The following is a 14539-nucleotide window of genomic DNA, read 5'->3' as shown; positions in this document are numbered from 1 at the left end:
GAGAAAGGGACAAATGCTAGAGATGTCCAGATAGAAACAATAAATGAGCTAAGTGAGAGTGGAGAGTCAAGGAGGATACTGAGGTTGTAAAGCTGGTTATGTTTTTATCCACAACTGCAATAGAGATGTTTGGAAGGAAGTGGATTTGGGAGGAAAGATAATGAATTCTGTTTTGGACCTGACAAGTGTGAAATGCCTTCAAGACAATTAGCTTGAAATGCCCAATAGGTAGCTGTTGTTGCAGAGCTAAGCAATGACCAAGCATAACTCTGAGGATAAGGATATGACAGAGGTAAGGGATGCAGACATACCACCCAAAGCATTCCCTCTAATTTTCCTGAAGTCCATTCAGTTACCTAATTAGCTAAAAGATCCTCTCTTTGCTTGGGATCATCCTTTAGCTTTTTAAACTTCATTTGTATACAGCTGTTGTTATGTATAAAGTTGCCAGGGAAGTTAAGGATATAGACATAGCTCTGCTATCCTATTAAGGTGCATACCTCTCTTTGCTAACTAGATAATAAGTCATCTACTCTATGTGATATTGAGGATATCTCCTTCCCTATGAGCAGACTCATGTCCTCAGCCCTAGAAGTTAGTCAAATTTAGGTATTTGGCAATTTGGTGAATGAAGGTGTCAAAGGTGTTGTCAGCCCAACATCCTAAAGCTTGTTTTGCCATCCCTGGTATTATCTAGAGGAAGGGGCCAAGAAAGGGTGAGCCAGGCAAGTCAGCCCTGTGACCAGTGGTCAAAGCATCGCTAAGAACCCCCAGTTTGGGACTCAAGGGGTTTTTGTTTCTTTCTCAGACAGCTTAATGGGGTTGTTTGCATCTTTTATGTTCTGGTTTGATAAATCCTCTTCACTGATTGGGAATCTTTCCGTCATAGAATTTAAACCAGCATTTGACTTAGGCTTTCTGAGAAAGATAGGCAGTAGTAAAGTCAGTCATTCCAGAGGATGGAACCAATGTCCTAATAATTACTAATAATAATAAACAGTAATAACTAACATTTTAGTGCTTTAGATTTGCAAAGTGCTTTACAAATATTAGCTCATTTGAGTTTTACAACTCTGTAAGATAAGTACTATTATTATTCCCATTTACAGGTGAGGAAACTGAGGTTGAGGGAGTTTAAGTGACTTGCTCAGGGTCCCACAACTAGCAAGTGTCTAAGGCAGGATATGCACTTAGAGCTTCCAAACTCCAAGTCCAGTGCACCAGCTGCAAAGCACAGATCTACATGGAAAGACCTTGTTTATTTACTAATGTTGTGATGCTATGGAGAATCTTATATGGTCCTCTAGAGTGTCATTCGAGGAAGTCTTCCATTAATGAACTTTTCCAAAGAACCAATCACTGTATTGGACAGGATCACAGAGTTCTTTTGGTTCTTTGGGCAAAGCAACTTGTGTATGTATAGAAAAATCTTAAGCACACTTAATTAGTATCTCACAATAAATCAGGACAGTATTATTTCCCAGTGGTAGTTCTGAGATTTAGTTGTCCATCAGAATTTCATATGGAGTAGGTCCAGTTTTCCTGTTGGTGGTAGACCTTCTGCTTATGAGGATTATGGGAAAACTATCTGAAGTTTTGTTTCAGCATATATTTTAGCGATATTATTTTAAAATTTTCATTTTATCATTCTACTGCCTGTAGATGTCGGGTAAAATAGGTGGTGAAAATGCTGGTCCATATGCACTGCTGTGCAGATTTCTTTAAATTTGTCCTGTAAAATGGGTGCATCTGTCAGTATTGATAGGCAAAGATATACCAAATCTAGGTTTGCCACTAACTGTGACAGGATTTGTTTTAAATTAGTAATAGCTTTCTATCTGACCTCAATATACACCAATAACAATCAATATGTATCCAGAGAAGTAACATTCAGGCATTTGACAAATTTAATATGTATAGTTATAAAAGGTCCCCAAGAGTGGTTGAGTTGCCCTTTTCACTTCTATAGGCTTTCCCATATTAAAGCTTGTCAAATAGGGCAGCTCATATAGCATTGCTGTGCCACAAAGGAAAATCTGGACTCAACAATCTTTTCTTTTTCAGTCATCCTCTTCCTCCTTCTGTCTCCTTCCCCACCAACCTTGATATATGCATGATATCATGATGACATCATGCATAAGATAAGTCATGGAAGTAGAAACTTGGGTACAGTCATGTGCCATAGGGAACTGGGTATACAAGACATAATCAGTATTCTCCAAGCATTTTTATCAGCTTCTGGGGTCTGATTTTTGAAAAACAGTAACATCCTCAAGAATTGTTAGAGGACATAGATCCTTAGGAATGTAAGCAAATAAAGCAGTGGACTAAGGCAGAAAAGGTACATTACATAACCTATCTAATATACTCAGCTCATAAAGCAAGTTACACTGGGATTGGCCAGGTCCACCCATAGGATACTTACAAGAAAATTATTGCACACCTGTATACTCATCACTCTGTATTTAAGATTGCATAGTGACATTGCACTTTTTATAAGACATTTAGGTGTCTCCTTTAGTTGTCAGAAGATTTTACCCTAAAGCAGGGAAATTATTGTCTTATGTCTGGGTCTAAAAGTTATAGACTGACGTTGTATAGATATGTTGAGACGACTCTCAATTCTGTCTGATCATGAGTAAAGGTCAGAGATAATTCTTGCACAGTTGATCTATGTGTCATAATTTTACATTATTCAAGAGGTATAATAGTTGGGGTTGTGGTCTTTAAATAAAAAAAATCCTTTCATTTAAAGGAAAGAAACAAAAGAGTAAAGGAATTTGATCTGAAAGATGCAATCACTACCTTGGCAGGACTGTTACCTGACTTTCCCAGCAATCTACATCCATCTTGACCTGGTTTAAATATGGACCAATTATTCAGCATTCCCAGATGGAGGTTGTTGGCATGTTTCTGTTTGTACAGTGGATTGCTGATGATTTGTAAACATAGGTTAGAGATTCTCAACAGGAAATCCATGGGATTGTTTTTAAGAAAAATATTTTGATAACTGTTTTCAATATAATCCATTTCCTTTGCAACTCCAGGTATTTTATTTTATGAATTAAAAGCGTTATTCTAATAATGTATCCAGAGGCTTCACCAGACTGCCAAAGGGGTTCCTGATACACAAATGTTAAGAACCACTGACAGATACTTTTGACAGAACCAAAGTGAGATCATAGGCAACAAGTAAGTCAAATTTATAGTCACAAGAGATTCTGCCTCATGCAAGAAGTTCCAGTGCTCACAATGAAAGAAAAGTGTAATTTTTTTTTAAAACCTAGCTTCAGCAGGTATTGGGATTTATTTATACTTTTAGCAAAAATGCATGGCAAAATTAGAATTCAGTTGATATGGTTTGGATTTCTGTGGAGGTAGATTTATTATTTAAATGCAGTATTAGCAGCCTACTTAGCATTTTGTAACATTCCAAATATTCCCAGTTCTTGTGAGTCTGTCTTCCTGATATATTGTTTTCTTTTTAAAGTTGTATCTGCTTACTATTACTGTGCAAGAAAAAGACTTTAAATATATCTGAATGAATTTAGGATCATCAACTCTTTAACAAACCATTATAAAAGTATCATCTTCCTTATTTGGTGGGAAGGGAATAATGGAACTCAGACACCTTTAGATATTTTGTATAGATAAGTTCATATCTCCAATAGTTTGCAAATGTTTTGCAACTCGGACCGGCTCTGTTGAAAGTTGCTGCATTTTTCCTTGAAACTTTCTTTGACTCTTCCAGGACCTTGGTGGTATGAACTTTTGCCATTTATTGAAGACAGTGAGCTTCTGATGAATAGTTTTATCCTGCAGGATATGTCTTGCTAGGTTTTTAGTGGGTGATAAATTTTTGTAGCCCCTAGTTACACAGTTTCTACCATTTCTTTACATAATAACCAATCTGTAATTACTGTTATGGATGACCTGATTCTGAATTGTTATCATAAACCCCTCTTTCTGTGAATATATCTGCATGACTTAATTAGGTTTATGCTGACTATGATTATAACCACCACCACCACCATTGCCACCATCACCACCATTGCAATGTTTGCCATTGCTATTTCAGTTGCTGCCACCGTGTGGTGCAACTGATGGAAAATTAACATCAGAGATAGTGAGACCTGTGCTCCAGTCCCACCTCTGATATGACTGACTGTATGATCCTGTGTAAATTAACTTACCCTCTGAGTACTCTAGGAAACTTTCTAAGAGTACAAGTTGTAAAGAAAGTGCTAACTGGCATTGGTAGAAGGAATTTACTCATGTGCAAATACCCTATAGCAATGGAATCACTAGTTTATTCCCTGTTCCTTAAACTTACATAGGCATTAGAAAGGAATCAGACTTAAACCCTTATCAGAAGTGTGGAGATAGGAGATAGTCTTGTAACTTGGTGTAAGAAGGAGAATAAAAAGGAGACATATATGAATGGTAGAAAAGAGGGCCAGAGGAGAAATATTACATTATAACTTAAAATTAAAATGTTTACTGTCTTTGTTTTGTTTGCTATTGCCCAATCTTTTGTTTGCCCAAAAAACTGTTTTCACCTTAATGTGTCTCCTATAACTGGTGAGATGTAGGCATCTTCCTGACTCCAGTCTTTTCCCTCTCCTATGTGTCCTTCTACACAAACTATGTGAAGGAATTATTATGTATATGGAATTATACACAATTATTAGCTGCTCGAATTATTTCGCTAATATAGTGTCCTGATTCTGCTACTTCTCCGCTCAAAAGACTTTTATTGTTTCCCCATTGCCTAATGACAATTAATAAATTTCTTGTCATTCAAGACCCTCTAGAACTTGTCACAACCTTCTCTTTTAATCTACTTTCAGACATAGAAAATAGAGGAGAAAACTTGGAGTCAGAAAGACCTAAGTTCAGATTTTGCCCCAGACATTTAATAGCTGTATGTGACTTTGGGAAAGTATGTAGCTTCTGCCAGTCTCAGTTTCCTCCTCTGTAAAATGAGGATAATTGGCACTCTTCTCACAGTGTCATTGTGAGATTCAAGTAATGTAGCACATGCAAAATTCTTTTCAAACTTTGAAGTACTTCTTAAATACTATTATTATTATTATCATCCTAAATTATACTACTCCCTTTTAGATGCTCTACATTAGAATCAAATGGGCTATTCTTATTTTGCCCTTTCCTGTTTTTGTACTTTAGTCCATTTGGGGTCATAACATTATATTATTTTAGAACTGCGAAGCACTAATTTTGTCCGATGTGTGCTGCTTCTTCCAATTTCTTCTTATTGAAATCCATTCCTTCTCTCAAGGTCCAACTCTGATGTTACCTCCTCAGTTAAAACCTCCCCCACTCACCCTCTTACCTGTCTCCTATTAAAAGTGATATCTCTCACCTCAGATTTCCCCCTAGTTTTTAATCTCAGTTTCTCTTTTATATAGATTATTCTCTCTTGTATTGTCTATTTGTATAAATATCTTGTTTATCCTTTTAGACTTTAAGTTCTCTGAGGTCAAGAACTGTGTCATAATACAACATGTTGTATTGGAATGAGGACTGTTCTTGGAGTTAGAAGACCTGACTTTGAGTATCAGATTTAACACTAGGCGTGTGACCCTGGGCAAGAGAATTCACCTAGTAAACACTAAACAAACAATTAATGATGGAGCAATGATAACCTGTCATGCTTACCTCAAAGTGTTTATGTGAAGGAAGTGTTTTGTAAATTACAAAGTGCTTTATAAATGTGAATCATTAATATTTCATCTTTTGTCTCCAGTAGATCCTCAGTGATATCCACAGGGTCCTGCACATAGAAAGCATTTAATATTTGTTTTAAGTAGGTTGTAGTCTAAGCAGTAAAATATTCCTCCAGAGCAAGAGCAGCTCTGGACAATATCAAAAGGGATGTACCAGATATGGTTATAGTTGATGGAGTTTCCACTGTTTCTGTTGTTTCCATCTTTTTTTTAGTCAAGTTCAATTTTTCATGACCCTATTTGGGGTTTTCTTCGCAAAGATATTGGAGTGGTTGGCCCTTCCTTTCTCTATCTCATCTTACAGATTGAGGAATTCAGGTAAAGAGGGTTGAGTGGCTTTCCCTGTGTCACAGAGCTAGTGTCTGAGGCCAGATTTGAACTCACAAAAAGGAATTTTCCTGGCCTTCGTCCAGCACTCTATTTACTGCACCACCTAATTGCCTGTCCTACTGTTTACACAAGCTCATTTCTTTGACTTGCCGACTTATGGACTGTCTTGCTAGCAATATATCTTTCTTCTTCCTTTCCACAGTACCTCCCACCCTCCAGCCTTTTGAGTCACTTCCCAGAAGTGTACATAACAAGAGATCGTCCCCAAAGCACAGACCTAGGAAATAGTCCTGGTCCTTTATATGACATAGCAATGTCCTGTTGTGGAAAGAGCCTGAGTTATGGTCCCAGTGAGGCATAGAGGGACACAGGGAGCCAAGGTCCTGCCTGTGAAAGCAGTTAATAGTTAATTTCTGGCCATATTCAGTACACAGTCAGGATCCCAATCATAAAACTCTACCGAAACACCCGAAAGAAATCAGCATAAGGAAAGGGACCTCTGAACATCTTGTCCAGCTTCTCCTTGAAGCAGTAATTCCTTCTACAACATCTCTGAGCAGGACTCATTATCTACTACACATCAGTGAATGGACTTCCTAGCACTCTGGGGTTCAGAGGGTAGGAACCAGGATTCATGGAGGTGGAAAAAACTGGAAATAGGAGGAGAAGAATAGTAAAGTCAAAGATCTAGAGCCTGACAAGACCTTAGAGGCTATCTATTCCAACTTTTATTTTATAGCTGAGCAAATTGAAGACAAGGGACCTGAAATGACTTGCCTAAGGTTGCACTGATATACAGAATCAGAAGTTGGATTTGAACCCAGGACTCCAAGGCCAGACCTCTTTCCAGTGTACCATTTTGTTTCCTGAGGGCACTCATAGATAAGGAGGATTTTTCTTTTAAAATTTGTAGAGTATAAGAAATAAGGCCCTTCTACTATCAAGGTTTTATAGACTAGTGGAAATTTGCTATGAAACATGAAATGATCTTGTCCAACACCTACCTGAAGCAGATTTTACCTTATATTGAGCTAAAGAGCACCTTTGCATCTCCCTCCTATAACTAGTTCTGATCTTTCTTTCACCTGAAAGTCCTGCAGATATCTGGAGAGAGTATTCATGTATTCCACGTGTCATTTTTTTCTTCCAGGATAAACAACTTCCAGTTTCTACAAAGGAACATCCTGTAAGTACCTAGAAGTTTTCCTCAGCCTGGAGACTCTTAACCAGAACCTCCTGAACTTAAAAAAATGTTTTTTGATCACCATATTTCAATATAATCAATTTCCTTTAATCTTCTGTATTTTATTTTATAATTTGATGATGTTATTCTAAGAAGGGGTCCAAAGGCTTTATGAGATAGCCATAGAGTGCCATGACAAAAAAGAGGTTAAGAATTATGCTCTAGATCTTTAGTCCTTTGCACCAGGCTGGCTACATACATGAATTTAGACCACTAGCCATGTTCCCAGACTTAGAGTACTCTTAGCCTAGGCCCCAGCTCTCAATGGAAGGAAAAGAGATTGTGGAAGGAGAGAGATCTTCCACAGAAATGTTCTGACCTTGAAATTTGGCACCAATCACTGCCCTACTTTATGCAGCCTCCATCTTCTCCAATTCGTTCAGATACAGGGTTGGGTTTTAGCCAAACTCTCAAGTGAGAAAACTGTGTTTTGAGTACCTCTCACTCCATCTTTTTTCCTTTGTCTCTGTTTCTGTCTCTCTACCTTACCCTCCTCGTCACACTGCTGCCTTATCTTGGGTGGTCTGGCCTTTGTGTCCAATTCACCTTTTACTGTAAATAAGCTTCTCTCAAGGAAGAGACTATTATATTTTCATGTCACACTCTATTTGCTACCAACCTGTCTCTTGCTGGCTTTCCTGTCACGTTTAACCCATGGGTTACAATACTTTCTTGTCTGTATTGAATGACTTCTTGTTTCTGAAAGAGTATTCATTTATAGACTGAATTCAATGGAAATCTCTTTTCCATCTTCTGGTATGGTCCCTAACCTCTTCCAAGGTGTCAGACTGCTGTCAATCAGCTTATCAGCACAATTATGGATTCTGTCTCCTTAACATGCAGAGATTCCTCACTTACCCTCAGATTGGATCATGGCTTTTTGGGGAAGAAAAGTGGTTTGTCCCAGACAAGAAAGTAGATCTGAGATACCAGAGAAGAAAATAGATTCTTCTGAGATACCCTTCTGAGATACTCTGAGGTTGCTATCTTGTGATACTTCAGTTATCTGATGTTTGTGTCATTAAGGAAGGTACATATAGGAAATTTCTGAAAGACATTCCACAAAAAATGGGCCACATGACTGTCAAACCAAGACACTTTTATTAACATGAATCATTAGAGTGCTCTTCTATTGGTACCTGGGTTTCTGCTAAAGACTGTGGTAGTTCACCAAGAGGAAATCATTCCTTTGCTGAGCAGCCTCCTCAGAGCCCCCTTTATGTCTCTGTTCCTCAGGCTGTAGATGAAGGGATTTAGCATTGGTGTTACCACTGTATACATGACAGATGCAATGGTCCCTGTCTCTGCTGAGTAAGAAGATGAAGGCTGTAAATACACCAGAATGACAGTCCCATAGAAGAGAATGACCACTGAGAGATGGGAGCCGCACGTGGAGAAGACTTTGTGCTTCCCATCAGCAGAAGGGACCCTGAAGATTGTGGAGATAATATGGATATAGGAAAACAAAATGCAAGTGAATGGGACCAAACCAGCCAGGGCAGCATCAATGAACATCACCACTTGAAAGATGTTAGTATCTGAACAGGAAAGTTTGAGAAGGGGTAGAAGGTCACAGAAGAAGTGGGGGATCACATGGGATCCACAGAAGGAGAATTGAGCCATGAGGAGAGTGAGTGAGAGGGCAATGAGATGGGAGCAGAGCCAGGACACAGTCACCAGCAGGGCACAGCGAGCAGGGCTCATGACTGTGGTGTAGTGGAGAGGGAGGCAAATGGCCACATAGCGGTCATAAGCCATGGCAGCAAGGAGGAAGTCATCCAGAAGAGCAAAGGTCATGAAAAAATACATCTGGGTGAGGCACCCATCATAGGAGATGGTCTGATGCTGGGTCCAGATGTTCATTAGCATCTTGGGGACTGTGGTGGAGGTAAAACAGGTATCAACGAAGGAGAGATTGGCCAGGAAGAAATACATAGGGGAGTGAAGGTGGGAATTGGAGGCAATGGCCAGTATGATGAGCAGATTCCCAAACATGGTGACTAGGTACATGACCAGGAACAGTCCAAAGAGGATCAATTGATGATCTGGCTGTTCAGAGAGTCCCAGAAGAAGGAATTCAGAGACGATGGTTGTGTTTCCCCTTCTCATCATCTGAAAAAGACTGATTGGAGGGGATTCTGGCTAAAACAGAGAAACCAGCAGATAGTGGTACAACTTCTGTCTACCATCTGGTCTTTGGAGTGGTCACTGTAAAAATGGGTCATAGTGCCCATTTGTGTACTTGGTGGGATTAAATTTTTGGACAAGTGTAAGGTTCCTAGGGTAATGTGAAATCTGATGATGATGATAATGATAACAAGAATACAAAAAACAATTTTTCCATCATATAGAGGAATATGATGAAGTGGATAGACAGCTTATCTCAGACTCAGAAAGACAGATTCAAATTCTAATTGTGATACATACTAACTGTATGATCTTGGGAAAATATATTAACCTCTCTATTTTCTAGGCATCTTTCTAAGATTACAAGTTTCTGAATAGTTGTTGCTCTATATTAGCAGTGGGATTCTCCTGACTGGGAACTCCTTATACCAATGGACTCATAGGTCCATACCAAACAAAATGTCCACAGTACTTTATGTTTTTCTCATAACACCACGCCAATATTAATTTTTTCTCTCTCTCTTTTTTTTACAGATGGAGAAACTGAGGCCCTGAATAACATAGACATACTCCCAATCACATAAGTTGTTTGTGTTAAAGCCAAAACTCGAATGTTAACCCATTGATTTTAAGTCCACTATTTTTTCCTTTATAAAATATTTCTTTTTCAAACAAAATCTGGACCTGTGACCTCACTGCTATAAGTTACTTGCTAGTGAGGAAAATTCCTTTACCATCATAGATCATATACTATTCTGAAAGTCCAGATCTTCAGTAGTTTCTTGGAGCACTGAGATGTTATTTAACTTGCCTAAGTTTGCACCATCAATGTTTGTCAGGGACTGAAACTTGCTACTCTGAGGATCTCTATTTAGGCTGCCATATGGCCTCTCCATACTGTCCTCTTGAGTCTCAGCTTTCTTTACCCTACTTGTGACATACTTCAAGACTATGTAGTTTATAACCTGAAAGATTCACACTTACTTTAACTCTGGAAACTATTTGTGATTTCCCTGGTGTGAGTCGTCCCTCCATTGGTGAAGATCACACCTCCTTTGTGACTTAGTAGATGGCTTTTGAGAACTGTTATGGCAGGAAAGAAAGCATCTTTAAGTTAACCAGGTGACAATCATCTCTGATCTTAACTAAGGTGGCTCTTAGAGAGAAAATATTCAGTATACCCTACCCTGGCCTCACAAGTCCATTTCAGCTTGGCAGCACCTGTGAGAGTCTGCACCATTCTGGTATAGACATTTAGAAGTAAAGGTTACTTCAAAGCTAAATGGGGCTTTGGAGATAAACTTTAGAGAGATTGAACATGACATTAGAAGACTGAGTCATACATCTAATCTTCTTTTGTGATTGGGTGATCTGGTGGGGAAAGAGGATAAGCACATAGTACTCATTTAATAAATTTTTTTTATTTCATTCACTCATTCATAAATACCCTCTCAACCTCTCTGACAGACCAGAGGTGGTGAGGGAAAGACCCACAGTCAAGGATTCTCCTTGGTTGGAGTGAGATCATTCTGTTATTAGATATTGGTGAAGCATGAGCCTGAGATAAGATAACAGGTGAGACTAGGTTTAGTGGGTGAATTGGATCCTTGTTCCTATTCCTTGGGCATCACCAGACTGGGGAGGTATTTGGGCTATTATTAATATTAATATTTAACTGTTCAGAACTGGCCCTTGAAGTAGCATGTGGATTGTAGAGTTAAAGTCTACTCAGCAATAATCATAACAGCTGGGATGTAATTGACATTAAGGGAGAAAGGAGAGATGGACACTTTGTGAATATCTGAGTGAGTCTCACCCATCCCACCTCCATCAGTCCTTACCTCACTTTTCTAAGTTATCTCAGTACAACCTCACTGAGGACACAAAGTGCTGTCTCTTCATGTTTCCTGTGGAGAATGGAAAATTCACAGCAGGGAGGTGATAGAAGATGAGAGGTCAGCCTTCCATATAGCAGAGAAGACAGAGAGGGCAGTGCTAGGGAAATTGGGGAGTAAGCACCTGGATCCAGGAGCAACTTTGGGCTTTCCATATTTTGTTGATTCAGTTAATTAGGAGGCCACTGAGACACATTCCCCAGCTTCCTCATTAGAGGCCAAACAAAGTAATTATCTGACCTTCAATCTATGCCTCTCAGCACAGGGGCCCAAAGTTCTTGAGGTATGTGGGACTTCACACCCTTTGGAAAGACCAGTCCTAGGAGGAGGGAAAGGAGTTGCAGCCAAACTCTGTTGATTTCTAGAAACAAACTGAAGAGAATAAGAGTAATGGAAGATATTTCCAGAGAGATAGATTTTTGGTTCTATATAAGAAAGATTTCTTCCCTCAACATTTAGTGAAATGTTGTCTAAAAGTGAAAAAGGCTGCTTTAGGAGACAGTGAATTCTCCATGACTGAGGAGTCTTCAGGTAGAGAACATATGACCATTTGTTAGTGGAGCTATGGAGGATCTTCTGAGTTCTCCTCCAATTCTGGGATTCTATGACAACATATGCATTCTTCACAGGGGAAGAGATCCCTCCCAAGGACATCCATCAAGCAGTTAAAAGGTTAACAAGGATCATCAGAAAGAGAAAAAGAAGATTTAGAAATGACATATGCCTTCAAATATCTGAAGTATTATCAGACATAAGAGGGATTATAATTTTCTTACGCAGCAGAAAGAGCAGATTTAAGGGTGGGTAAAATTACAGATGATTAGATTTTTGGCTGAAAATAAGGAATCACTCTATAGCAATTAGAGTTATCTGGACAATAGTGTCGTGTGCTTTCTGTGGTAGTGAACAGCCTGTCCACAGAAAGATTTAAGCAGAGATTGAATGACCATTCATTAGGTGTTCATTGAATTTGCTATGATATTGGAAAGAATAGTGAATGTAGAGTCAAAAGATTCAAATTCAAATCCTGGCCCTACCTGTGTATTTTTTATTTAGTCATTTCAGTTGTGTCTAACTGTTTGTGACTCTATTTGGGATTTTCTTGGCAGAGATACTGAATCAATTTGCCATTTTCTTCTCCAGGTCATTTTATAGATGAGGAAACTGAGACAAACAGGGTTGGGTGACTTCTGAAGCTAAATTTGAACTCAGATAGATATTCTTGACCCCAGGCACAGTGCTTTATTCACTGGCCCCTAGTGGCTGCCTACTAGTGTGAATTTGAAACAAGTACCTTAACTTAAAAGTTATTTTCTTTTTTGTTAAATGAGGATAATACTATTCTTACTTACTTGCTTACACTGCCAACTTCAACCAACCAGTAAATCAAGAAACATTCATTTGTTGAAGTGCTGGGGATAGTTTACATTTTCAGAGGATCAAATATATAGAGAAATTATGTAAAACACATTGGAAACCACGAAGTGTTACATAATTGTCCACTTGTGGGATACTAAGGATTCCTGGGATCCTTATGGGATAGAGGTATGGGATAGAAGGTTGGAATAATTGATTTCTGAGCTTGTTTCAGTCTCTAAAACTTTATGACCAGTATTTACTGAGTTCCTACTACATTTAAAATACTGTGCTTGATGCTGAAAATATAGATTTTTCCATCAAATTTTACCCCTTTACACTTCCTCACTTCTGACATCTCTGGAAAGCCTGACTGTAATGTAGAAACTCATCTATATGTAGAAATTGCTTCCACCTTCCTTTCCACACAATAACTTTGGGGAAAATATCTTTAGGCTTCTAATACTGCCTGATGAGAGAGTTGTTTAACTTTTTAATGATTCTTTAAGAATATTTGGAACAGAACTTCAGCTGTCCAATCAATGACCTTGATCAGTAAGAAGCAGTCAAGCTCATCAAACTTTCTGTGGGAAATATCTTTTCCATCCATGCTTCTGACACTGACTATTCCACATAGTTCTCAGGACCACAATATCATTAAATACGTTCTTCCTTTTCACTTTCTCCCCCCTGACCCTAATCCTTCTTGTCCAATGCCACATGCATATCAAGGCCTTAGACAATTAGAAAAAATGGGTTCATTTCCTAGTTCCTATTCACTGTATCATCTTTAGCCATTATTTTCCTTATTCCAGTTCTTAGTTCCATAGAATTATAGATTCTCAGATCTAGAAGGGGTCTGAGAGGTCATCTTGTCTAACCCATACCTACCAAGAACCCTTCTTCTAAACCATTCCTTGTAATTCATCATTTAGCTTTCACTTGAAGACCTTCAGAGATGGAAATTCTAATAGGCCTCTAGGATCAACATATAGATCTGGAAGTGTCCCTTGAAGTTGTCTGGATTTTATAGATGAGGATACTGAAATCCAGGGAGGTTAGGTGACTTGCTTGAGGTCACATATGTAATAAGTGTCAGAGGTGGGATTTGAACCCAGGTCCTGATTTCACTGCACCACTGCACTTCTTCATTTAATTATGACTAAGTCTGTACAAAGGAAGATTGCTTCATAAGGAGTGTGGTCTACTAAACATTCTGTTTTCAATTCTTTGGACTATGTTTAAACTTTTCTAGCTCTCTTTGTACATATTACAACCATATGTGGAAAAAATTCTGTCGCTGACATAAACTAATGGGATTGTTGACTTTCTAAGAACATGGTAGAACATTACCTGGAGTTGAATATTGTCTGTTAGGAGTTTGGGATACTTTGTTTACTTAGAGATCTCCTGATTTAGCTCTTGAAGCCAAGACCTTGTAAAATTCTCCCTAGGAAAAGCCTTCTCTGTTTATGCCAACCACATTAATTCTCCATTTTTTTTTCTCTTTTGGTCCCTTGAGTCTTTACTAGAGAATTTGACACAATTTCTTTGGAAACTCTCCTTTTCCAATGTTTCTGCATGTGCAGAGTGTGAAGACAAGAGCAGTGAACTTGGAGACAGAAGATCTGGGGTGACAGATTCCCACTTCCCTCATTATTAGTTGTGATCTTGGGTAAGCCATTTTTCCCACTCTGGGCCTCAGTTTCTGCATATAGAAAATAGATCATAGGATTTAGAATTAGAAGGTCCCTGATATTATTAGTGCAGTACAGTGGAAAAAAACTCTAGCTTTGGATCAGAGATCATGCATTCATCTCCTCCCTCTGTCTATTATTACC

At 38.6% G+C, this 14539-nt stretch overlaps 1 protein-coding gene and 1 long non-coding RNA gene across 2 annotated transcripts; one reads left to right on the top strand and one right to left on the bottom strand.

Moving 5' to 3' along the window:
• The first annotated feature begins 3047 nt into the window (after positions 1-3047).
• LOC140519133 (uncharacterized) lies at positions 3048-10124 on the top strand. Its single transcript, XR_011972103.1, has 3 exons — positions 3048-3192; positions 7228-7263; positions 9982-10124. It is a non-coding gene; the product is annotated as an uncharacterized lncRNA (long non-coding RNA).
• On the bottom strand, positions 8488-9432 carry LOC140519132 (olfactory receptor 1G1-like). The gene has a single exon (XM_072631869.1). It carries the CDS (start codon positions 9430-9432, stop codon positions 8488-8490), a length of 945 nt encoding a protein of 314 aa, XP_072487970.1.
• Positions 10125-14539: the final 4415 nt, after the last annotated feature.

This window comes from Notamacropus eugenii, chromosome 1 (assembly GCF_028372415.1).
Source record: "Notamacropus eugenii isolate mMacEug1 chromosome 1, mMacEug1.pri_v2, whole genome shotgun sequence".
NCBI classification, from domain to species: Eukaryota; Metazoa; Chordata; class Mammalia; order Diprotodontia; family Macropodidae; genus Notamacropus; species Notamacropus eugenii.
The sequence above is the reverse complement of the archived record's forward strand: the minus strand, read 5'-3'. Positions and strand labels throughout refer to the sequence as shown.

What these genes read in the sequence shown, in the direction of transcription:
- LOC140519132 (XM_072631869.1), bottom strand. Translation starts at nt 9,432, where the DNA reads ATGATGAGAAGGGGAAACACAACCATCGTCTCTGAATTCCTTCTTCTG.